At 43.1% G+C, this 26,870-nt stretch overlaps 1 protein-coding gene across 3 annotated transcripts; it reads left to right on the top strand.

Annotated features, from left to right (window-relative positions):
• Window positions 1–236: 236 nt before the first annotated feature.
• Window positions 237–25,769, top strand: irx5 (iroquois homeobox 5). 3 transcript variants are annotated; one of them, XM_033036320.1, is made up of 6 exons: window positions 237–459; window positions 1,644–1,865; window positions 2,183–2,588; window positions 3,045–3,743; window positions 23,317–23,378; window positions 25,409–25,769. In XM_033036320.1, exons 1-6 carry the CDS (start codon window positions 445–447, stop codon window positions 25,508–25,510), a joined length of 1,506 nt encoding a protein of 501 aa, XP_032892211.1. In that variant the 5' UTR covers window positions 237–444; the 3' UTR covers window positions 25,511–25,769. The 3 variants fall into 3 exon arrangements, with proteins under 3 accessions (XP_032892211.1, XP_032892212.1, XP_032892213.1); XM_033036321.1 differs by lacking the exons at window positions 237–459; window positions 23,317–23,378; window positions 25,409–25,769 and adding an exon at window positions 5,352–5,945 and having other exon boundaries at window positions 961–1,865; XM_033036322.1 differs by lacking the exons at window positions 237–459; window positions 23,317–23,378 and having other exon boundaries at window positions 962–1,865; window positions 25,409–25,768.
• Window positions 25,770–26,870: the final 1,101 nt, after the last annotated feature.

Below are 26,870 nucleotides of genomic sequence, written 5' to 3'. Positions count from 1 at the left end.
GAAGGCAGGAGAATGGGGTTAGGAGGGAGAGATAGATCAGCCACGATTGAATGGCGGAATAAACCTGATGGGCCGAATGGCCTAATTCTGCCGCTACCGCTTATGACCTTAAGACCAATCCCTTCCACCGACTGCAAGAGAAGCGAGGTACCTTCTAGTTCCTGATCCGTGGTCACAGTGACAATCAGCTGGTGGGCAAGTGACATCACATTCAGACCATCACTGCCGATCCTGTCCTCGCCCGACGCCCAAACACACACACACACACAGGCGCACACAATTCACAGCTAAGTCACTGGCCGGTAATCAGAAGTGCGAAAGCCAGATGCACTCTCACTCGACTAAGCAAGGCGCCGAAGCCAGCATCACTGTGCATCATTTAGTATTGGCACCGGCTGGATACCGATATTGCTGGAACTCTTGACCGGATAACTCGCGGGGTTCATGGAGACGAGCTGGGTGAGTCTCTAGCGCGTTGTAAATTATATTTTAAAGAAGGTGAAGGTACAAAATGCTGGAGTAACACAGCGGGTCCAGACAGTATCTCAGGCCAAAAAGGTTGGGTGATGTTTCGGCTCGGAACCCTTCTTCAGACAAATTATTTCAACCCTATCTTAAAGAATCATATTCCCTGCATTTATTTTGTATCTTTTTTGAAAGAAAGCCTATCCTTTACAACATTTTATACAGCAGTTATACAGCTGTAATGATACACAACTCGCTGGCACACACGCCAAAATTGTAATTCATTCCGGGGCTGCGAATTTCAATTTCAATTATTGTTTAAGAAACGTAAAGAGACACAAAATGCTGGAGTAACTCAGCGGGACAGGCAGCATCTCTGGAGAGAAGGAACGGGTGACGTTTCGGGTCGAGACTCCTTCTTCAGAGATCCAGAGATGCTGCCTGTCCCGCTGAGTTACCCCGGCATTCTGTGCTTATCTTCGGCGTAAACCGGCATCTGCAGTTCCTTCCTTCATGCACGTTTTGAGGAAGGTAGCGTTTTGGGAGCGTTTTAATTGGCGCGCATCCCCAGCAAGTTTCACATTTGTGTCTGTTTTTTTTCTTCTCTCTCTCTCACTCTCTCTCTTCTTCCACGCTCTGTGGTCTGATTCGCCAGGCTACCGTCACGTTGAGCCACGAGCAAACTAAAGTTTAGTTGCTTGGTAAAAGATTGCCATCCAGGGGCCGGCGCAGTTGAGTCTTGAAATGATTCTTGTTCCGCCACAGAGAGAGGGAGAGGGAGGGAGAGCGAGAGAGAGAGAGATATTCTCTCATTATGTTAGCTGTGGTACCCCAGCATGCTACAGCTTTCTTATGTTGATACCACACATGGTAGGAGGAGCTGTGAGTGCGTAGAAGGCGTCAGAAGTCCCGATTTTCCAACTTGCATCTCGCAGGACCTTTTTTTTTCTAGACAGCTCTATGCAAAAGAAAAACTTCTACAAGCAAGTAAACAGCGGATGAGTCCGCTCGGAGCTGAGAACGCCCACCCAGGCAATCTGCCGGTGCGTGGCTCCGGTTCGCCCAGTTCCACATTATATATATATATATATTTTTTTTTTGTAAAGCCTTGGGAAAAAAAAAAGGTGTCCTGATTCGCGCACAGAAGCGCACTATCACTAACCATGTCGTATCCTCAGGGTTACTTGTACCAGCCGTCAGCCTCGTTAGCTCTTTACTCGTGCCCGGCTTACAGCACCAGCGTCATTTCGGGACCCAGGACGGATGAACTTGGTCGGTCTTCGTCGGGGTCAGCCTTCAGCCCCTACGCCGGTTCGACCGCCTTCAGCGCCCCTTCCCCGGGCTACAACAGCCACCTCCAGTACAGCACCGACCCGGCCGCTGCCTTCACCTCCTACGTGGTAAGTTCTGCTTTCGCCTGAGTTAACCACACAATGAACGGCGCTTCGCCGACACCGTCTAACGCACCCTTCTTCACAAACTTTCCAGGCATCTCAATCTGTTATTTGAACGCTATTTGATTTTAGATAAGCGTTGGGGGAGAGGGGGGGTGGTGAGAGGGAATGATGTTTAAAATATATATATATAATCAGCCGCTCCAATAATCTTCCAAAGCTGGCAGGTTTAAATATATTATTTCACAATGTTGGAAAAAAAGGGTTTACAATTGAATGCGTTTGGTACAAAACGCGATGTTGACGGCTGTTTGTAATCTCAGGGATCTCCCTATGATCACACTACGGGCATGGCTGGATCTATAGGATATCATCCGTACGCTGCCCCTCTAGGCTCTTATCCTTACGGCGACCCGGCTTACCGGAAAAATGCCACCAGAGATGCCACCGCCACCCTCAAAGCCTGGCTGAGCGAGCACAGGAAGAACCCTTATCCCACCAAAGGCGAGAAGATCATGCTGGCCATCATCACCAAAATGACCCTGACCCAAGTGTCCACCTGGTTCGCCAACGCCCGGCGGAGGTTGAAGAAAGAGAACAAGATGACTTGGACCCCGAGAAACAGGAGCGAGGACGAGGAGGAGGAAGAGAACATTGATCTGGAGAAAAACGACGAGGATGAACCGCAAAAACCTTTGGAGAAAGAAAACTCGTCGGAGCCAGAGTCAGGTAAGAAATTAATGAATATTTTAGAGAAATCAATTCCAATAATGGCGCAGGGTTGATTGTTAGTGTATTATTTATAACGCACGCATATGCAAAAAGAACACACCGGATTTTCGTGGGAATTGTAATTTTCGCTGCATGGAAATGTCTCTGCAACCTTAATATCTTTTTGTTTGGAAAGATAGACACAAAATGCTGGAGTAACTCAGCGGGACGGGCAGTTACTCCAGCATTTACCCGCTGAGCATTTTGTGTGTCTATCACCGGTGTCAGGCAACAGCATCTACAGTTCATTCCTACACACCCTTTAGAAATACTGCTTGAAAGTAAATATAATTGTAGAGTTTAAACATGTGTACAATTGTGAATCTTCTCGTGAAGTGAATGCAATTAGATCGCGATTAAAATGTTTGATTAATGAAATGTGATGTTATTGTCTCCCTCAACTCTTTGAAACAGGGGAGCAGAAAAACGTGGTAGAAATTGCTTGCGAGAGGTTTCAGGAACAAGACCTCGGTAAAGAGAGTGAGCAGATCCTGAGCGATTCGGAATTTAAAGATTCGGAGGAAAAAGAGACCCTTCACTCGCCCAAAGCTACTACTTCAGCCCTGACTCTTCCTCATCGAACGGAGCTCCGACGCGAAAGCCACGACTCCGACTTGGAAAATACACATACAAACCTAGTCCATACTCTTGCCAGCGACACGCCGAGCTGCACTGTGACTTCAGTCATTCACTCGCCCCCGGCTGCAAGCTCCAAGCCCAAACTGTGGTCTTTAGCGGAGATCGCCACCTCGGACAAGTCGAAAGAACACAACGAGCAGCAGCCGAGCGCTTGCTCGGGCCACGGTTGCGCTGTGTCCGCCAGCGCTGCATCGCCGAGCCGTTCACCTTGCCCCTACCCGAACAGCGCCGTGTTGGGCCGGCCCCTCTACTACACCTCTCCCTTCTACACGGGCTACACGAACTATGGCACTTTCGGACACCTTCACAGCCACCACGGAGGTAGCAGCACAAATCACTTCAGTTCTAATGGATTAAGTCAGACTGTCTTAAGCAGAGCAGAAGTATTGGCAAAACTGTGTCCAGAATCTAAAACAAAGAGCCCGGCGCCACTAGACCAGTGTAAGGACGCGTCGCCTTATGAATTGAAGAAAGGTATGTCGAACATTTAATAATGGTTCTTCGCCGAATCTCTGGACACTATTATCTTGCCATGGCAAATTTCGCCGTCTATGTGGTATAAAGTAACAAAGAAGTTTAGTTCCTGTTATATTCCAAACGGTCGATTCAAACTGTCCGAAAGTAACATCTGAAAAAAACCCGTCTTAACCAACCACGGATTAATTTGTATTGAGACTAATTCTGTATATTTAATGTAGCATTTTTGTATTTAAAAAAAGGATAATACACCCTCTTTGAAGTAAATTATGAAATGAGTCTCTTGTACAGATATTAATGTTGTTCTTTCGTATAATATATATACATATATAATATAAATCTGTTTTTTTGAAGTGTTTCATAATTAACACGGTAGCAATTTAATTTAAGACGAAAGCTGTTTCTCTGGAAATCGGAGGAAAATAAGGTCTCAACAAAAGACACACACAAAAAAAACAAAATATCAAAGATCGCTGCTGACAAAAAAAATTGTAAATATTTAATTAAAACACAGTTTTAGCTTACACACCCAGGCAAGCATTGCTGTTGGCTTGTTTTGTTTTTTTGTTTAAGGGTTGTTAATGCGTTACTTTAAAAGACAATTAATCCAGGCTAGAGAGTGTGGCACTTTTACCCGTGCAGCTGGTGAAGTAGAGAAAACTGGCTGGAATAATAAGGCGAAAAACTCAAGTGCCATCCTTTAACCTAATTACATCTAATCAGTGTCGTGTTTTATGCAAAGCAATCAGCTGGTGAACTTTGCTAATGAGTTCGATTTTATGCCAAATTTAGTCCTCATTACTATCGCAAAAATAAAGGCATAGCGGTGCGATATACGAGGCAATGAAAACGGAACACTCAGTGACACCAGCATTAGATAATGTCGCCTATAGCTCTCTCATCACCAACTCTCGCACAGTCAACTACTTTTTGGCGTATCGCGTAAATTCGTTTAATTTCCCGGTGTTGGCCACAAGATTTTTCTTAGGCTATTTATTTTCCCTGCCTATATTTTCCCATCCTCAACGTTATGATGAGATTGAGATTGGAGTCCCCCGTTCAGTTCAAAAGTGTTAACTTGAACTTTTCCCCGGTTCGCAGGTAGGTGTCAGACTTGTTCTGAAAAGAAACCCGTGCTACTTTCCAATAAGTGCCAAAAAGATTTTGTTTATAATTAATTAAAAAAAACACACACACACACCAGCCTCAAATAACAGTCTTTGTTCAACACAAACCTCCTAATTCACAAACCCGGGGACTAACAAATGAAGATAAATCTTGACGAAATATGGGAAAGAAATTCAACTCATTATTTGCAGAGAATACGACCACTGACCCGAAAATGTCACCGTACTTGGACGTGCGATGCGACGAAAACCAGGGTTTTTTTTTGTGAAATATTGTCTCTGTGCACGGAGTGGGCAGCAAAAAGGCGAGAGAAAAAAAAATCTTTGAAATGTATTTTTGTAAGCTTTTACTAATTTATGCGGCTGTTTTTTTCTTCTTCTTCTCTATCTCTCGCGAAACAATGGACTCGGAAATGTTTGTAAATAAAATCTCAGCCTGATTTTTTCCAAACGCGACTTGATGTTTTCCTGTTTTCAGCTTCTGTGGAACCGCAGTCAAAATCCGAGCGGCCTAATTTAAAAGATCAACAGATTGGGAAATCAAATATTAATGACGGACCATCTGATTATTTCGCCACAGAATAGGGGAAAACAAAAAAAGGCTTATTTTTAGTGGCAATTAAATTGAAGATGTCAGTCCCATCTTCCTCAATTGAATTTAGATACAGAGCCTGTTTAACGACAGTGCAATTCTGCCCGAACTATGGGTGGTTTAAGGTTATTGAATGGAAATGAGCTCATGTAAATTTCGTACTTGGCACGTATATATATTTAGTTAACGCCTAATTGCCTGTGGTATTTGTATTTCTGGGTCCTGTGCTTCAGAGATTCAGAAATTTTTCCTAACAATTGCATTGTTAACTTATCACAATCTAGATGGTTCCACAAATAAGATGAATAAAATATATATTTTTAATATCGCAGTCAGTTCCACTGGATGAAGTTTAACGTTGCTGCCATTATAACCAATTAGACATATACAGAATTACTTGTCATTAGTCTATGATTAATTCAGAACCTAAACATTTTCAGGTGCAGCACACAGTCACACACGCACGGACACACAGACGCACACTCACACACACACAGACTCACACACACACACAGACTCACACACAGACTCACATACACATATCTTATGTGTATGTGACAAATAAACTTGACTTGACTTGACATGAACGCACACATTCACACACACACACGCACACATACACACACACACACACGCACGCGCGCACACACACACACACACACACACACACACAAACATACAGACACACACACACGAACATACAGACACACACACACACAGGCACATTCACACACACGAACATACAGACACAGGCACACACACAAAAGTCACCCACAATCAACGAATATGATGCACAATATGTTATTCCCATTTTGCAATGTTATTTTTACAATTACCTATAAAGTACATTCGATGATTGGTTCCCCATTTAAGAGACACAGACTGACCTTATTAAATGTGTAATAGGAGTGAGTTTAACAAAGCGTAGAAAAAAGGGCAGATTTACTTATCAGTTCTCTTTAAATTACAGTTTCTCCAGCAGGATTGTTAAACGGTGGATTGCTATTAATCTTACTTAATTTCATCTTTCTAGGCTTTCAGTAAATTGTGCGAAAACGTCTCAGGGGGCGAACATAAATACCCTTATAACAGTACAAAAATGTTCGGAGTCTCTCGGACTCAAATTCAAATCAGAACTTCTATTTTTATCTGGTGTTAAAGTGTTAGCTTGTTTGGTGTGATTGCAATATATCATCAACCAAGGCCATAATTATTAGTTTCTCCTCGCCTCCTCCCCCATCTGGTTTCTTTAAGTGTAATTTTTTGTTATAACAACACATAAAATAACCTGCAGCTTAAAGTTATGATCAATTTCAAGCAAGGAATTAGTAGTAAATTGCTTTTTTTTTAAACATGGAAACTATGCAAATTAGTAGTGTGGCTATGGTGTCTATTTTAGGAATTAAATTAATCTTTACTTAATTTTCAAGGATTAGTATTTTACAGGCGGCATTAGTCCTAAGCTGATTTTTAAAAATATTTTTCTATAAAGAAATTATCTCTCGTGAGTTGTTCCAAGTGCGTAAGCGCAGATTTACAAACGCAATTGCCAGTGTTTCACACACACAGTGAGTGTTTCCCAAGCCCCAGACCTGATTCCAGTTACCTTGTGGTTTTTGACTAAATGATATGGTTTTTGGGAGGTTGGTGGCTTGCGTGGGATTTGCAGTTGTAGAATCTCACACGAGACTTCCTCTGAGGGCAGCTTTTATCTCAAAGATGACCGGTGGCCGAATGTATTAATATTTATAACTGCCGATGCAAGATCACAACAGTTTTATTACTGGGTGCCTGCGTTTTTTTTTAGTTTCACCCACTTAAGAAATGAAAAAAAAAACATTTAATGGTGCTCTGAGTTCAGTCATCCTTTCTTCCAAACGCTCGGAATATGTATTATTTGATCACAGCTATCAGTAGGCAATGCAGAATATTCGTGACTGGTGGAGCATTATATGTTCACGCACTTGACTGAGTAGCAATGTGCATATAGGCGCACAGATGTAAATAACTACAGTCCATTAACCCAGCCCAGGTTTACTGGTGTCCTCGGTTAAAATCGAAAATAGATGACTTCTTGAAAAATAAGCAGGGAATTAACGAAAGGTTGATCGAGGTTAAGCGGTTCAAATTCAGACGAGACATTTTCATACCAAACAGTACTTAACAAATGTTCTTGATCATCACCTCCCCCTCCCCCCCTCCCCCTCACCCCTCCCCACCACCAAAAAAACATTTCACACCAGTCAGGCTGCTACCTAATCCGACTTTAAAGTACCGCAAACACTTTTTTTTTAGAAGTGCTGATACCGCTTACGATGTTCCTAGTACTGATCTTTAAGTTCCCCACACACCCACCGCATTGCGTTAAACACCCAGCGGGTAACGATACAGATCTTCGGATTGTTGTCGCATAGAGCAGGTAAAACGAGGGAGGGAAAACAAGGTTTATTTTCACAAGATCTATTAAGTTTGAAACTGAAGGCCTGAGGAATACTCGAAACGTTGCCAAACACAAAACAAAACACCCTGGAATAGATAAGGCTTTACAGAAAGTTTTGAAAATGCAAATCAGTGCACTTTTGATGGCCCATATAGATATGACACCCACGTATTTATGTAAGAAACCTCTCTACAGGGTATCACTGTTTGTAATATTAGGAAGGGTGACAATGCAAATGCGCATCTTTAATAATTAAATAAAATATCGATACAAGATAAGAAAGGTGAAAGACAGATAGTATTAATTCAAACAGCGTTTGCATTTATTCACAAAGGACCTTAAGCAGAGGAGAAACACTGGATGTCGCCCCATCGCTGGGGATTACGGTATTCCAGGTGACCAAGGATTAAGCGAAAGGAAATATTAAGGGAAAACAAACTCGCGCTAAACCGGGAAGTTGATTTTGGCATTATCCCGTTGAAATCAGCCCCCTTCCATTCCAAACCAGGACTGTGTAGCCCGTTCAGCTCGCAGCTGCCCATTCTAGCTCGTCACTATTGAATAGCGAGAGGTGAAAAAGTCTCCGTCCCCTTCCCAGGCACAAATTCCTGGCATTCCTCCTCCCCTGCATAGTCTTTGGAGCGACACGGGGCAGCGGTCGTTCGCAACCTCAGAGGGAGAAAGGGGAGGGAATGACACGGCTCAGTATTACTGCTCGCATCTTCGCGTCTGACTTGCAGTAGTGTTGAAAATCAGGCTGGAGAAGGGTGCAGACCCGAAAGGTCGCCTGTCCATTCCCTCCAGAGATGCTGCCTGGCCCGCTGAATTCCTCCAGGCGGCCCAGGCAATGCAATCATCTCGGAAGAAACGAAACGTTTACCCTCAGCTCCTTCTAACCGACTGGATAACGTGTGGGGATATATATATTGATTTTGTGTGTGTGTGTGTGTGTGTGTGTGTGTGTGTGTGTGTGTGTGTGTGTGTGTGTGTGTGTGTGTGTGTGTGTGTGTGTGTGTGTGTGTGTGTGTGTGTGTGTGTGTGTGTGTGTGTGTGTGTGTGTGTGTGTGTGTGTGTGTGTTGTGTGTGTGCTATATAAATAAATATAGATATATTTCTATATAGTGATCTATATATATAATATATATGTGTGTGAGAGAGTTATCATATGGGATATCTATATAGTGTGTGTGTGTGAGTGGATCTATATATATAATATGTATGGTATAAATATATGTGTGTGTGTGAGAGTATTCTAATATATATATATATATATTATATATATATATATAATATATATATATGTATTATATATCATATATATATATATATCTATATATATATATATATATCTATATATATATATATATGTGTGTGTGTGTTGGTGTGTGTGTATTTGTGATTATATATATATACACTCACTGAACTTCCCCCCCCCCGTTTATCATATTGTTTACAATGTACTATGTTTACATATTCTGTTGTGCTGCTGCAAGTAAGAATTTCATTGTTCTATCTGGGACACATGACAATAAAACACTCTCGACTCTTGACAAGTCGCTGAAAGCAATGAACTAGTCGTTGTCACTATCCTTGTTATCTTCCTACGGGACAAACCCAGTACCACTATAAAAGAAAGGGAGGAAAGGGAGAGGGGAAGATTATTTTAATTCATCACAAAATTGATGAACGCGTGGAAGGAATTTGAAGAAGGGCCCCGACCCGAAACGTCACCCATTCCTTCTCTCCGGAGATCCTGCCTGTCCCGCTGAGTTACTCCTGCATTTCGTGTCTATCTTCGAATGAATTCTTAATTTGCTGGTGATATCAAAATATAATCGTGCCACACACATCACACGCTGCATTCAAACGCTCCACTGTTCAAGGTATTGTTTTGCAACTTATAACTCTCGTGAGATGTATGATCAGAACCATTTTCATATTATTCACCGGTATTCCTTTAAAATAAAACTTTAAATTCTCTTACGATTCGCCTCGGCGCTTTGAAAGAGAATGGATAATTCCGACCAATACATTTTAGCTGGGTTGGCGCGATCTCACACACGCTTCCCTCCAGAATACATTTAATATTCCAAATAGTCCCATTTATTGCCGAGGGATCCGTGGTTTACTGTTTACAGAACATATTGAATCGCACAATAATACATGCAATCGGGAATTGAAAGCAAATATTGGTGTGAGTTTGAACTGGGCCAATCCATATGCAGTCAATGTTTTTTTTTAAGTCCCTTAAAACATTCATGTTAATATTCTGATGTGCTGCTGCAAGTAAGAATGCCATTGTTCCATATGACAATAAAAAAAACTCTTGACTTAAAAAAAAACAGGACTTAACATTCAAATACGGAGAATACTTAACACGTGGAAATACTTTGGAATCAGCTATTGTGTTTATCAAAAGCTGCATGGCAAGTCCAATTCCAAGTTGTTATGCATACTTTGAAAAGTTTATGTGGGTGAAGCTGTTTCTTATTTGGCAGTGCCCGCTCTCTCTCCACGGTTAAAGTTGAGCCGGCCTATTTAATCTACCGCCGTCACCCCCAAATAAACTCCAGCTTCCGGACAAGGTGTGAGCTGATTGCTTCTGTGCTCTTGTGTCTACGTCGGGGAGTAAAAGGTGGCGTTTGCACACTACATAAATAATCATTTGGAGAGAAAACTAAAAAATGGCCTACAAATCGAGTCCATCTGGAGCTGATCGCAATGATCAAAGGGCCCGGTTTTGCTTGGGCTGAAATGTTAGTCGTCTGTCTGTGTCCTGCGAGCAGATTTAGGAAACTCGCTTCTGTACCCAGAGCGAAACATTGCACTGATCCCAACCCTTGACATGCACCCAACGGGGAGACCGCTAAGAAAGCAGGCAGGATACATTTGTAGGGAAGCATGGGATGACGGACGAGACCTTAAAAAAAAAAGAAACGACAAAAACTTTGTTTGAAGTGCTGGCTGGCGCCGCGGATGGTAAATCTGCGGCAACTGCTTATACATCGCCAGCCACTGTGTTGCGTATGTCAGGGTAGTTCTGTTAGTGTGGTAATGAATGTTCGGGCCATCACTAACGTAAGTAAATCAAATTATAGTGGAGAGTTAATAATTTCTTCCACTGTTTTCCTAATTGCTTTAAAATGCCTTGTACGTACAATGCGCTCGGCGCCATCTGAAGACCCTTTCTTAGAAAACCAATAGATTTTATTATAGAAATTACAACTAATTTTACGTGCATTATCTATTGGTCTAATTGAGAATTATACGCGCCGTACAAATACTTGTGTGTACTTAGAAGGGCGTCGTTGTATTCTGACTAGTCCGTCTCTCCTTCTCCGTCCCCTCTCTCCTCTCTGCCTGTCCCGCTGAGTTACTCCAGCATTTTGTGTTATTTATTTCCCTAAATTGACACTAGTCAATGTTATATCGGGCTCAAATTTTTCATGCTAAAACGCGTGTTTCATTCCACCGTATAGCGCAAGTTTGCAAAAGCCTCAAGTGTTCTTGAGAAAAAATGGGTTGTATGAAGAACAATTCTTAATCGGGCGGTCTGCATTTTGGTTCCTAATATGTGTATCCATAGGGGAGGTTATTCCGGGAAATGATCTGAAATGACATTTTCAAACTCATGCCTTTTTGACTAGGACTAGATGCAGACAGAAGTGTTACATATTCCAAGGATCACCAAGTATAATTGAGTTGCATAACCCTTGCCAAAGGTAAGTGTCGAGGCGTGTAGGCAGGAAGAGCAGATGCTGGTTATACACCGAGGATAGACACGAAATGTTGGAGTAACTCAGCGGGACAGGCAGCATCTCTGGAGAGAAGGAACGGGTAACGGCGCGGGGTATATGAAGAAGGGTCTCGACCCAAAACGTCACCCATTCCTTCTCTCCAGAGATGCTGCCTGTCCCGCTGAGTTACTCCAGCATTTTGTGCTTATCTTCGATTTAAACCAGCATCTGCAGTTTCTTCCTACACATTTTGAGGGCAACCACAGGGTTACCTTAAGCGCTTAATTTGTTAAATAAAAACGAGTGCGTGGAATCGAGACACAGATTCCCTGTCACGTTAGAATTGGTTGGCATTTCGGGCTAGTAGATTGGTCGGAGGGGCCGAACGGCCGATTCCTTTTACTCTCCACGGATTATACAAAAACTTTCTTTTTTGACCTCTCTGGCCTTTTTGAGATGCGGGGGGGGGGGGGGGGGACTTGTTGGATCAGGGGCGAATTTGTTAAACACTTCACTGAGAAATATTCCAAAATTACAAACCGAGTTCCCGATTTCTATCTCTGTTTGGCGTCTCTCATCATTTCCCCATGCCATTTGTAGATTTCGTTGTAGATTTCGGTTGCGGGATCTTGTTCCATTTTGTAACTTGGGTTATGGAGCAGAAATATTAATAGATTACAGATTAAAAAATGAATAAAACAAAACACCCCGAAAATTAATGACATAATAGCGGTCTGTTGACAAACGACGTGGCATGCTGTTTAGTTTATTGTTATTACCCAAATGTGTGCAAGTCAGTTTCACAAATCAAGTTTACACAAATAAACCGCTAGAGGCAGCGAGAAGAGCGAGTCTGCCACTTCAGAACAACATCAAAATTCAGTTAGAAAGTGTAAAGGGAATCCGATCACTTTTGACCCAGTTAAGATTATTAGTAAGGACATGTGTGACTGGCAGCACACCAAGTCTTACCAGGAATTCACCCACCTCCCTCTCCAGAAAAACAACAATGCCTTAATACTTCTACTCCAATGCCTTAATACTTGTCAGCTTTCTCCCCCCATCGATTCTTTTAAAAAATGTAGCAAAAAATGCAAGATGCTGGAGAAAACAGAAGCGACTGCAGAACAAGTAGCTGTTAAAAAAAAAACCTTTGTGCCTGTGTCTACTTGCAATCTTGTGGCATTTCCTTGACAAAAAGGGATTAGAGTGGACTGCCGGCGTGGGACCAGGAGAGCCGGGCTGTAGTAGGCACTTCCAGTGAAATCGCAAAGGGGATAAGGGGTCTTGCTTTATTTAATCATCGAATCCCGAGAATGAAGCTCTTAATTAATTATAGGCGCTAAAAATTCAGCCCAGCTGTTTCTTTGGCTCTGGCTCGAGTGGAGAAAGGTAAAGCCTGGACTGAGATGCGTTAGAGCACATTTGCAGTCAGTTTCTAATGACAATCCTTGCTGGAAATGACTGATAGTTGATTGGCTTCAACGTTTCTGGTTCAGAGTGTGGAAATCGAACCGGTGCGTAAGCAAGAATTTGCAATAAAAAAATTATTAAAACAAAACTTTTAAATATTTAAGCTGAAATTGTGCTTCGGCCTGCAAGTTGTTACTATAATCATTTATACGAGTTTTCAGAAGGAAAATATACTTTAAAAAAACGCATGTTTAGTTTGCGTCTAATAAGTGGGTTTCAAAACCAGTGCAAAAGCAACGGAGATAAATCAGAATGTCCCTTGTTAAACCGACCACAGACACAAAGTGTGGAGGAAGGAACTGCAGATGCTGGTTTACACCGAAGATAGACACAAAATGCTGGAGTAACTCAGCGGGACATGCAGCGTCTCTGGAGAGAAGGAACGGGCGATGTTTCGGGTCGGAACCCTTATTCAGATACATGTTAATCTCGTTTTCCCTAGTCCAGAGGGAACAACGGGTGACGGTGTAGAATTCTTGCTGTCGTTCAGATGGCGAGCTAGAATTTAAATGATGTGATATACTTCTTTCACTTCGAGTGTACGGTTGAAACCTCCTTTCTATTTCCTCTTACGAGTCGATTTATCACATATATAACTAATCAACTCGATATGTGTAGGAAGGAACTGCAGGTATTGGATTATTACCGAATGCTGGAGTAACTCAGCGAGTGAGACAGCATCTCTGGATAAAGGAATGGGTGGAGAACCTTCATCAGACTTCATCTGATTGTCCGAAGAAGGGTCTCGATCTTCAACGGCACGCGTTCCTTCTCTCCAGAGACGCTGCCTGACCCGCTGAGTTACTCCAACATTTTGTGTCTAATCAACTCGGCACTAATGTAGAGAGTTTTTTAGGTCCATCAAAAGTGTACTGAACTTTTGAATCCAGTAAAACCCATTGTCAAGCAATGACTCAAAGTGTTGGAGGAACTCAGTGGGTCAGGCAGCTTCTGTGGAGGGAACGGGTAGGTAACCGTTTTTCCAGACTCCAACTCTGAAGAAGGTCCCTGACCTGAAACGTGTTCTCCAAAGATGCTGCATGATCCGCTGAGTTACTCCAGCACTTTGTGTTTTTCCTTGGTAAACCAGCATATGCAGTTCCTCGTTTCTTCCTTCTCAGAATTGGTTCTATAGATATTCTTGGGATATGGGTGCATGCACAGACTCGCTGTGATATTTGCATTTTACAGTGAAGCGAGCCAACTCCAGTTTTGGACGGCGGTGACTTCTGTAGCGTAATTTAGGAATGACATTTCCAGATCTGTGTTTGCACAAGCGGCTCGACTTACTGGTTGCAATATAACCGGGAAAAGCAAACACCATATTCTCCCAGCTGACTGAGTAGGAAGCTCATAAACTACAGAATATTCTGCTAATAGAACTAAAGAGGAACACGGAGCAGACACATTTGTGTTATTTTGTACATTAGGAGACTGCAGGTCTTCGTGTAGGAAAGAATTGCAGATGCTGGTTTAATTCGAAGGTAGACACAAAGTGCTGGAGTAACTCAGCGGGACAGGCGGCATCTCTGGAGAGAAGGAATGGGTGGCGTTTCGGGTCCGGTCTGAAAAAGGGTCTCGACCCGAAACGTCACCCATTCCCTTTCTCCAGAGTTGCCGCCTGTCCCGCTGAGTTACTCCAGCATTTTGTGTCTACCTGCAGTTCTTCGTCTTAGCTTCGCTTGTAAAAATGGATGAAAAACTACTTAATCATCTGTAAAATAGTTTTGACGGGTCAAATAGATGGACATTAATATCCCCCCCCCTCCCCGCCCCCTCCCCCATCCACCGCTCGGCTAGGACTAATACCTCACCCACCCTGTTGTTAGCCAACACTGTTTTTTGGTGCGTAGAAAGGAACTGCAGATGCTGATATATACCAATGGTAGACACAAAGTGCTGGAGTAACTGGGCGGGTCAGGCAGCATCTCTGGAGGAAAAGGATCGGTGACATTTTGGGTCGGGACCCTTCTTTTAACTGAAAAAAGAGAGGAGGTAAGAAAAGGCCAGGGCCTGCAATAGATGACCAAGGATGGGTGGAGCCCATAATGGCCCATTGTTGGCTGTGGAAGAATTGACAACAAAGGGATACAAGGATACGAACAGTGGAACTAGAAGGACATTCACTACCCTCTAGGCATGAGCTCAGGGGCGACTGCTCCTAGACTGTGGAACAGCATCCCTCTTCCCATCAGAACTGCCCCCTCCATCGACTCCTTTAAGTTGAGACTAAAAACTCATCTGTACTCCCAAGCCTTTCTTGACTCCTCTGAGTGAGGGCTGTATGTATGTAGTTTGTTTGTTACACTATTCTTATACCAATGTAAAGCACTTTGGGCAACGAGAGTTGTTTTTTAAATGTGCTATATAAATAAATGTGACTTGACTTGTTACCCTCTGAGAGACACAATTTCTACGTATCTCAGCTATAATAGGCCTCTTATTTTGGGCAAAGTGCTTTTATTCACAACTATCCCACTAGTAAGAACATCTTAACATCTACTCAGTCATCTCCTTGAGGATCTTGTATGCTTGAATAAAGACACTCATCATTCTCCTAAACGCCAAGGAATCCAGAACCAAGCTATCTAGTTTAACAAGGCAACTGATCCATCCTACCACTGCTAGAGAGCAGTCTTGAACCACATGCTCATTGGTGACCCTTGGACTATCTTTGATTGGACTTTACTGGCTTTAGCTTGGACTAAATGTTATTCCATTATCACGTATCTGCACGAGTCGAATGGGTCGATTGTAATCATGTACTGTCTTGTCGCTGACTGGTTAGCACACGACAAAAGCTTTTCACTGTACCTCGGTACACGTGACAATAAACTGAACTGAAACTAAATGGAATTAGCACGGTGAATGTCCTTTAGACTACTTCCAATGCCACCTTTTTGATATGGGAACCAAAACAATCCATGGTATTCCAGGTGTGGCTTCACTAACACCCTGTAACAAAACCTCCCTCTTCTTCTTATCGTTACGCTATAAAGGCCAGCATGCTCTTTACCTTCTTACCTACTTGTTGGATCTAACTGCTGACATTCATGTACCAATTCATATAATTCATGTACCAGGGCACCTAGATCCCGATGAACTTTACTCGGTTGCATTCTCTCTCCATTTAGATAACAATGCAACTCTTGGCCCACAATTTCCATTTTGAACATGATGCCAAGTTAAACTAATCTCCTCTGCCTGAACATGATCCATATCCCTCCATATCCATGTGCCTATCGTAAAACCTCTTCAATGCCAATATCATATCCAGCTCCACCACCACCCATGGAAATACATCCTGGCGCTGTGATGCAGCAACTCCACCGCTGCGCCACCATGCCGACCTTTCTTTGATTTTAATTTCCAAATTTACAATGGGCACTTGGTTCAGTCAAATGTTGGGATACCTGTACCTGTGTTATACCTGCGTCCTCCTCCCTTTTCCAGCTTTCTCCCCCCCCCCCCTCCCCCTTATTCTAAGCAGTGTATAGAAGGGACATGTGCTAGAAAGTCACCTCTCTATTCCCTCCACAGATGCTGCCTGACTTGCTGAGTTCCTCCAGCACTACGTCTTTGGCCAGGACACCTAGAGTTAGATGCTGATTAAGCTGATTTTCTATTCACATGGGAAAGAAGGGAGGAAGTAGATTGAAGATACATTAAAGAATGTTAAACATTGCCTTGAACAATCTCCACAACAAAAACTAGTAGCTGCGAAGCCTCCTGAAGACAGTAAATATCTCGTGTCTTTTCAGAGGAGCATTACCCAGAAAGAACTTGCACCAAAGGACAGAAATATATGTTAGAATGAAAGAACTGAAGATGCTGGTTTATAGTAAAAAGATACTGCAGACACAACTTGCTGGAGCAGGTCAGGCAGCATCTCTGGGGAAATCCTTTTTCTAAAGAGATGTTAGGACAGATAAGCACAAAATGTTCAAAGAGGTAGATGTTAAGGATCATTTTAACAAGGGGGCAGCATGGTGGCACAGCAGTGGAGTTGTCGTCTTACAGCCCTTGCAGCGCCCGAGTACCGAGTTTGATCCCGACTACAGGTGCTGTCTGTACGGAGTTTGCATGTTTTCCCCATGACTGTGTGAGTTTCCTCCCACACTCCAAAGACCTACAGGTTTATATGTTAATTAGCTTGGTATAGTGTAAATTGTCCCCAGTGTGTGTAGGATAGGGTTAGTGTGCGGGATTCACTGGTCGGTGCAGACTCGGGCCTGTTTCTGCACTGTATCTCCAAACTAAAAATAAGAGGAAAGGGAGGTTGAGGTATAGAGGTCTAGGCAGGAATTTCCAGAGACTGTGGCTTCAGTAGTTGAAGGCATGACCTGCATTAATGCAAAGGAGGATGCCAAGGAAGGCGGAATTGTAACACTGCTGATATTTCGTAGGATTGTTGAGTTATTTGAAAAGAAAATAGAGACTCACAATAGTACAATGACTGGGACCGGGAACTTTGAGAGGGAGAGATACAAGCCTGGAAATAGATCAATGCACCAATTGGGAAAAATCCAGCTGAGCCAATGTAAAATCCCAGAGAAAGGGAATGAAATCATTCACTTTGTGAAATGTTCACGATTAAGGAAGATGCATATTGCAAAGGATGGTTGCAAAGAAACTATAAGGTCATAGGGCAACAGTAGGTGAATCATTTTTATGCCAATGTAGTTTTGCTCAGTGCTTTCGATCCACATCTATTTTGTGGTTAGACTTCAATTTGAATTGAGGAAAAATATTTAAATTTCAAAGGGCCAGCCTTTATAAAGGTGCAAGATCATGTTAAAAAATAGTATGTCCTTCTTTTACACTATTAACCAATTAATGTCTGGAAATTATACAAACGTTAAATTAATTCTGTAAAACTGTTCATAAGTTCATAAGTTATAGGAGCAGAATGGGGTGGGAGATTGCAACCTTCACGTGGTCCGCCCTGTTTTGACTAATGCAATCAACCTGGCGTGCACAATCAAGTAAGATCAAATAGAACAAGTTGTCCTACAACTTTAGGCTGTGCACGCCATACACAAGAAGAAGAGGAGGAGCAGAATTAGGCCTTCGGCCCATCGTCCACTCCGCCATTAAATCATGGTTGTTCTCTCTCTCCCTCCTAACCCCATTCTCCTGCCTTCTCCCCATAACCCCTGACACCCGTACTAATCAAGAGTCTATCAACTCCACCATAAAAATATCCATTGACGGCCTCCGCAGCCTTCTGTGGCAACGAATTCTACAGATTCACCATTCCTCTGACAAAAGAAATTCCCCCTCATCTCCTTCCTAAAGGTACGTCCTTTTATTCTGAGGCTGTGGCCTTCTGGTCCTAGACTCTCCCACTAGTGGAAACATCCTCTCCACATCCACTCTATCCAGGCCTTTCACTATTTTATGGAGTTTTATGTCTCTGGAGCTGTACAAAATGTGTCATTTGCAGTGAGGATATCATTGATGAATCTTGTAGATAGTTGGCAAGGGAACAATGTAAGTAACAATTATCAATGTTAAGGGTTGGATAGAGTCATTTGCACACTTCCACAGAACCTGCAACGGATAAGACAGCATAATTAAATTACTTAACAAAGATGATATTTGATTTTTATGCTCTGATGACATATCCAGATTGACAACAGTCTCTTGACACTTGGTTCACGACACTATTAAATAGATAATAGTTTACATTTCTATTTAATAGTAAAATAGCATATTTTGTTCAGATACCGCTTTTCTCTAAAACTAGAGTCTTATTCACTGTAAGCAAACCATAAACTCTATTTGCTTAAGCTTGATAGATGCAAATGTAAATGTGCACTTATTTAATTGGATCAGGTCCCAAGATAAAAGAGATAAACTGCTCCCAGTTTGCCAAGTTATTTTCAGAGGCATGCAGTGATGTGTGTAGAGAAAGTTAATGAAGAAGCTAAGAGACAAACTGTACTTAAAATACCTTGTGTCTAGACTTGCTGAAAGGAAGCCTTGAATTTTTTTTTTACATGCAGGGGAAATTAAACTGCATGTTCTTCAGTGGTACAGGTTAATTTAGATTAGTTTAGTTTAGAGATACAGTGCAGAAACAGGGCCTTCAGCCCACCAAGTCCGCGCCGACCAGCGATCCCCACACATTAACACTATCCTACACACACTGGGGATAATTTACGATGTTACCAAGCCAATTAATTTATAAACCTGTAGGTCTTTGGAGTGTGGGAGGAAACCCATACGGCCAAGGGGAGAACGTACAAACTCCGCACAGACAGCACTCATAGTCGTAATCGAAACCCGGGTCTCTGGCGCTGCAAGCTCCATAAGGCAGCAACTCTAACCTACAAACCTGTACATCTTTGGGATGAGGTTTGTGGAATATACAAGCTCAACGCTACAAAAATTAACAGCACCCTCAGCCACTGCAGATCATTTATGTTGTGTAGGAAGGAACTGCAGATGCTGGTTTACACCGAAGATAGACACAAAATGCTGGAGTTACTCAGCGGGACAGGTGGTATGTCTGGAGAGATAGAATAGGTGACGTTTCAGGCCAAGACCCGAAACGTCAACCATTCCTTCTCTCCGGAGATGCTGTCTGTCCTGCTGAGTTACTCCAGCATTTTGTGTCTATCTTCGGGGAATTAATTTTCCTCTCCAGATAGGTTCTGATAATGTGCGATGAACTAAAATGCTGTTTCAAGTTACTTCAAGTGGGCAGATTTTTCTTTCTCGTGTCCGCAGCTTTGATTATTCTGTCGTGCGGGATACAATCAGGCATCTGGAGCAAACGCAATGATTACAGGACTGCTTGTATCACTGTATTTACTTGTTTTGTGTGTGTGTGTGTGTGTGTGTGTGTGTGTGTGTGCTACATCCATATGCATGAGACATTAGCAGACAGTTATTGATACAAACACAGTTTTCGTTGCTGAAGGCCTTCTCCGGCTGATTGCCAGCGTATGCATGTTGGCTTGGTGGAAGCTGATTAGTGAGATGATTTACAGCCTAACAGAAAGGATGATACTGTCAAGTCTGCAATTCAAAAAGACATGATAGCACCCCCGCCAGGCTTCACACATGTTACTGTAAACCACCCAACAAATCAAGACATACTCCACAAATACCTGAAACAGTCAAGCAATCAATTGTCCACTGATTAAATGCAGTCTGTATTACCAGCTTCCCTGGTAATTTGTTTCCTTGACAATGGTGTCTCCTAGCTGTACGTAACCACTCCTCCTCACCTGTCCAACTGTGTGAGAATGTCGATATCTCAGGAGCACAGCGGGGCGCCCAGTACAACAGTGGCAATATTGCTCCTGTTTCAAACCTTACAAATGGCAAGACAATACGTCTGAATGGTGGCCTGGAGAACACAGGGGTCAAATGCTGCAATTCCAGCTACATACAGTTGTTCCTTTTGTCGCCAGACTTTTTCGCCTGTTCATTAATAATAAAACAAAATCTTTTCTCTTCACTGCTTGTTCGTGATGGAGAAAGCCTTACTCTGCAATAAACTTGGGGGACTTTGATCTCAGGCCATTCACTTGGGCCCTTTTTTTTCTCTCCGTCGAAAATCAGTGGCAAAACTATGTGAACTTATTGTTCACACTTGCTGTGCTTCTGGTTCAGAAAGAACTGATTTATTGGCTTGTCAAGGGAAGCATTGTTCAAGAAGGCAATCAAAAAGCACTTACCTAGCTAAACTAAAATTACTGCCTTTTCTCTGGCTAATTTGTATAACTCCCATGGAGCAGCTTGGAAAAGATTTGATGAGGCATAAAATGATGATTAATGAATTTATTGCCCAGTGCTCATCAAATAGGAGTGTGATTATGTTCTCTCAGTGTAGTGACTGTTGTATGTAGAGAATAGCCAGGAACATGTCATTCAGTATCTCAGTAGCAGTAACGCTATTAGATTAATCAGATATTGATAAAAATATACCTTATACCCCTTGGGCTTTCTTTTCGTTTGCAGTTTTTTTGGCTTCTTTTTCTTCTCATCTATCTCCCTAAATCTTAGCCTCGCTGTGCATTTAAAGCCATCTGCGACCATTCTTGGGTCCGCTGCCAAATTTCACGACCCATTCCACTTCTGAATTCATTGTCCGCGTCCTTGCGACTCTGATATTTTTCTTCGGCCACTTTTGTCCCCCTTGCTCTGGCATTTCAAGTCCTTTTCACCCTGTGTCGTAACCCCTTCCCCCCCCCCATTGATTGAAGATGCTTGCGGCCTCTCTGAACCTCCTCTGTTCGAATCCACTTATCGTGGACCCTCTCGCCTTCAGCCACTTTAAAGTCTTCTTGTTAAACCTTCTCATTCTTTCTCGCTGGTTCGGCGAGATTAGAACCTTGCAAAAAAAAGCCTAAAGAAAACACAAGACGTTGCGGGATGGACAAAGCCTGGGCTATAACAACACCAGCGAAGAAAGCAACGGTACACTTATAAAGAGACGCAAGTATTATAGCTGATGGAAAGAAGGATAAATGGAAATAGGGAGAAAAAGGCAGGAAAATAAAGATATTGGCAAGAAATTTAAAGAAGGTGCATGCAGAAAGAAATGAACACAAAAGAAACATGCCACCATGCAGAGTTAAAAGAAAGAAAGGTTTCAAAAAGTAAATGGAAAGTACATTGACTTTTGTTTTAAAAGGTAGCAAAAGATTTTTTTTAAACGTAAAGTTGTCAAGAATCATTGGTTAGTGTCATGTGATACCAGAGGTGAAGGCAAATGATAGCGTTGGTCTATTCATAGATGTTAAAAGGTTTGTTCAACGGTTTCTTATATGATCCACTTCTGAGTCTGTCTGACCCATGTGACCTGGTAATTTTTTAGATGTAACAGAGGCAACATGAGGGGACTGGAGAGACAAAGGATGATTTGATAGAAGGTTAAATGAGAAATGTGAGGAAAGGTGCTGCGGAGAGAATCCTGCTCAGTTTCCAGCCCTGAGTCACTTTGACTATTGAAGTGGTAAAATGAAGTAATTGGATAAGGTGCAAGACAAACTGGCACAAAGGGTTTTGGGTTTAAAATAGAAAGGCACGACTAAATGATAATTTAAAAAAATTGACTCGAGTGACAACAGGAGATATGTCAAGATAAAGAGATTCAGAATACTCCTGCAGGCACTGCCGTTCAACAAGGGAGAAGTTCTTAAATAACGATACTGCAATTTCACAGTTACTCATGGTATTCTTCGACATAATGGGTCAGACAATGTACAGTGCAATTTATCTGTTCCATCCAGCAAAATAAATACTTGCATTACTTCTTATATAATGGGAAAGTTGAACGGCAGAGTGGCACACTTGCTGGAGCTGCTGCAAAACAGCGGTTGATAAGATGGTTAAAATGTATATGCGTGTCGATAAGAAGGTTAAAATGTATGTGTGTTACTCAGGTAGCCCCAGGTTCGATCCAAACCTCAAGTGCTGACTGTATGGAGTTTGCACGTTCTCCCAGTGACTGCGTGGGTTTCCTCCGGGTGCTCCAGTCTCCTCCCCTATCCCAAAGACGCGCGTATTTGCGGGTTAATTGTCCTCTCTAAGTTGCTTCTAGTGTGTGGGTAGTTAGATGGGGAAGTGGAATAACATCGGACCAGTGTGAATGGGTGATCGATGGTTGGCATGGACACAGTGGGCTTGTTTCATAGAAACATAGAAACATAGAAAATAGGTGCAGGAGTAGGCCATTCGGCCCTTCGAGCCTGCACCTCCATTCAATATAATCATGGCTGATCATCCAGCTCAGTATCCTGTAGCTGCCTTCTCTCCATACCCCCTGATACCTTTAGCCACAAGGGCCACATCTAACTCCCTCTTAAATATAGCCAACGAACTGGCCTCAACTACCTTCTGTTGCAGAGAATTCCAGAGATTCGCCACTCTCTGTGTGAAAAATGTTTTTTCTCATCTCGGTCCTAAAAGATTTCCCCCTTATCCTTAAACTGTGACCCCTTGTTCTGGACTTCCCCAACATCGGGAACAATCTTCCTGCATCTAGCCTGTCCAACCCCTTAAGAATTTTGTACGTTTCTATAAGATCCCCCCTCAATCTTCTAAATTCTAGTGAGGACAAGCCGAGTCTATCCAGTCTTTCTTCACATGGAAGTCCTGACATCCCAGGAATCAGTCTGGTGAACCTTCTCTGTATTCACTTTCCATGCTATATCTCTCAATCGCTGTGATTTTTTTTTCACAGGAGCCTGTTTTCGCAATGGGACTCTTGATAGCCAAAATGAAAATGGAAAAGGAGGAAAAAAGGTAACTTTTTCAAAATAGCAGACATAATTAACTGCAAGAGCAGCTTTATCCATTGGTGAAAATCATACATACTTCATTCAGTTGGGTGGCGACCAGAAACGTCACCTAACCATGTTCTCCAGAGATGCTGATGATAAAGGGCCTACCCCACGAGCATGCGACTGCATGCGGCAAGTGCGACCAAACCAGAAGCGGGGGCCGCGCGGAGGTCGAGTGAGTGACGTGAAGTTCGAGCGAAGTCCACGGGAAGTTCGCGCATGACGTATGGCGTCAAGATGCTGCGTACGGCGTCGAGACGCTGCGCACGCCCGTCGAGGCAGTGCGTACGGCCTTAATGCGACTGCGGGCCAGCAGGCCGTTGCCGCACGGAATTTTTGAACACTGTCAGTTTTCCGGAGCCCCGCGCAATGTCGGGACCAGCTCCGCACAACTCCATATGGCTCCGGCGATCGAAGTGGGACCGGCCCCGCGAGGCCGTATGGTTCAAGCGACCACGTTAGGTCGCGCTTGCCGCATGCAGTCACATCAGTCGCATGCTCGTGGGACAGGCCCTTTACTCGGTCACTTTCTGCCCATATTTGATTCTAAGTCCCTTCTCATCAAGTCAGCACTCACCAAAATGTAATCACAGTTCGCAGGGATTCACATCAGGAGGATCTCACTATATCACCACGTTCCTTCGCCAAACACGTTGTATTTAACATTCAAACTTATTTTATTCTCACGAGGGACAGGAAGCGGGGAGCGGTTTTTAATTGAGTTATTTCCCCCTAGTTCTGCTACAAAATTGCAGCAAGCTAAATTAGACTGGAGACTGGGATCTGCATATCAGATTGGAAACTGTCATGTGTTGGTCTGGAAATCAATTCAATTTGCTAGACTTCCTTCACAGTAACACTGTGGATATTGTGCAAGATTTGTGCACCCACCGCTGTGTCTCCACTACAGTTGCAACCATTGCAAATCTGCGTTCATTTCTAAAATAATGAGAAAAACATTAGAGCATTTTCTTGCATGGATTTGTACATGTTGTTTACAGAAGGTTTGAAATGTATCTTGCACGAGTTCACTGTGAACGTTTTCCTTCGATCCTGGAAACTGTAGGTGGGTCTTTAGATTTTCACTACTTGGCAGAAGACTTGCTTAGGACCAAGGTACGGTGGCGCAGCGGTAGAGTTGCTGCCTTACAGCGCCAGAGACCCGGGTTCGATCCTGACTAGAAACATAGAAACATAGAAAATAGGTGCAGGAGTAGGCCATTCGGCCCTTCGAGCCTGCACCGCCATTCAATATGATCATGGCTGATCATCCAACTCAGTATCCTGTACTTGCCTTCTCTCCATACCCCCTGATACCTTTAGCCACAAGGGCTACACCTATCTCCCTCTTAAATATAGCCAATGAACTGGCCTCAACTACCTTGTGTGGCAGCGAATTCCAGAGATTCACCACTCTCTGTGTGAAAAATGTTTTTCTCATCTCGGTCCTAAAAGATTTCCCCCTTATCCTTAAACTGTGACCCCTTGTTCTGGACTTCCCCAACATCGGGAACAATCTTCCTGCATCTAGCCTGTCCAACCCCTTAAGAATTTTGTAAGTTTCTATAAGATCCCCCCTCAATCTTCTAAATTCTAGCGTGTACAAGCCGAGTCTATCCAGTCTTTCTTCATATGAAAGTCCTGACATCCCAGGAATCAGTCTGGTGAACCATCTCTGTACGGGTGCTTATCTGTACGGAGTTTGTACTTTCTCCCCGTGACCTGCGTGGGTTTTATCCTGATCTGCCGGGTTCCTCCCACACTACAAAGACATACAGGGTTGTAGGTTAATTGGCTTGGTATAATTGTAAAAATCGTCCCTAGTGTGTGTAGGATGGTGTAAATGTGCGGGGATCACTGGTCAGCGCGGATTCAGTGGGCCAAAGGGCCGGTTTTCGTGTTGTATTTCCAAGCTAAAATTAAGAAATGGTAGTTCCAAAGTTTTAAGTCCTTGCCGATTATAATGTACACGCATGTTATTTTGTCTTGCAGCTAAGATATATAGAGTCATACAGTCATGTAGCGTGGAAAATGGGCCTTCACCCCAACCCGTCTTTGTCGACCAAGATTCCGGATGAACATGCCACAATGTGATGCTGCCTAAACGCTTCTGCTCTTCAATTTGGTCCTCAAGGTCGAGGAAGCGTCATGTTTAGTTTAGTTTACAGATTCAGCGGGGAAACAGGCCCTTCAGCCCACCGAGTCCGCATCGACCAGCGATCCCCGCTCATTACTACTATCCTACACTAGGGAGACAATTCATACCAAGCCAATTAACCGACAAACCTGCGCTTCTTTAGGGTGTGTGAGGAAGTTCTCAGAGAAAACCCATGCGGTCACGGGGAGAACTGAAAGCGATGTAATGCCCCTGTCCCACTTAGGAAACCTGAACGGAAACCTCTGGATACTTTGCGCCCCACCCAAGGTTTCCGTGCGGTTCCCGGAGGTTCCCGGAGGTTTTTGTCAGTCTCCCTACCTGCTTCCACTACCTGCAACCTCCGCCAACCACCTGCAACCTCGGGGAACTGCACGGAAACCTTAGGTGGGGCGCAAAGTCTCCAAAAGTTTCCGTTCAGGTTTCTTAAGTGGGACAGGGGCTTGAGGCAGCAACTCTACCGCTGCGCTACTGTGCCGTCCCATATAATGTAGAACTGCAGATGCAGGTTTATACCAAAGATAGACACAAAATGCTGGAGTAACTCAGCAGGTCAGGTAGCATCTCTGGAAAAAAATGAATAGATGACATTTCGGGTCGAGTGCAGAGAACTATTGAACTATAATGTTTAGTATAGTGTTGTTACTATATTGTAGCTGTAGCGCCACTGAAAAGTATATTCTGGCTATACCAGAATGGAAGCTAATGAGATAATTAATGCAAAACAAAAAAAATCATCTAATTGTTTAAGAAGGAACTGCAGATGCTGGAAAATCGAAGGTACAAAAAAAAAATGCTGGAGAAACTCAGCGGGTGCAGCAGAATCTATGGAGCGAAGGAAATAGGCAACGATTCGGGCCGAAACCCTTCTTCAGACTAATTGTCTGATTGTCATCTAATTGTCTATTTGTGCAAATTCTAGGCTTATCCATTGACACGTCAAACAAGGAGACATACAAACCTTCACTAAGATTAGCATAATTTTCCACAAAAGATTTAACACAAACATGTTTGCTGAACGATTCTCTAAATTTTTTAATGATTTTGCGGGTCTGTTCATTAAAAGGTCATATGTTTCCGGTAATGGTATCATCGCGGAAAGCAAGAGGTACAGAAGCTCATAAAACGCTTGTGCATTATCAGTTAGCAGAGTTATCACTGCGACTGCCAAAACTGTTTTGACATTCAGAGGAAGAAGACATATTTGCTATTACTGTGGCAATATTTCAGAGCATCAGCAGCTTGAATGTGTGGAGGAGCGCAGGGTTTGATTGATTTCCAGTAAATACAGTTTATGTC

This window comes from Amblyraja radiata, chromosome 17 (genome assembly GCF_010909765.2).
Source record: "Amblyraja radiata isolate CabotCenter1 chromosome 17, sAmbRad1.1.pri, whole genome shotgun sequence".
NCBI classification, from domain to species: Eukaryota; Metazoa; Chordata; class Chondrichthyes; order Rajiformes; family Rajidae; genus Amblyraja; species Amblyraja radiata.
The sequence above is the reverse complement of the archived record's forward strand: the minus strand, read 5'-3'. Positions and strand labels throughout refer to the sequence as shown.

Bases quoted from the DNA above. Each gene is read 5' to 3' on its own strand.
- irx5 (XM_033036320.1), top strand. The intron at 3,744-23,316 runs GTATGTCGAACA...TTTTTTTCACAG, and splicing joins GCCTTATGAATTGAAGAAAG to GAGCCTGTTTTCGCAATGGG. The intron at 23,379-25,408 runs GTAACTTTTTCA...TTTGTCTTGCAG, and splicing joins ATGGAAAAGGAGGAAAAAAG to CTAAGATATATAGAGTCATA.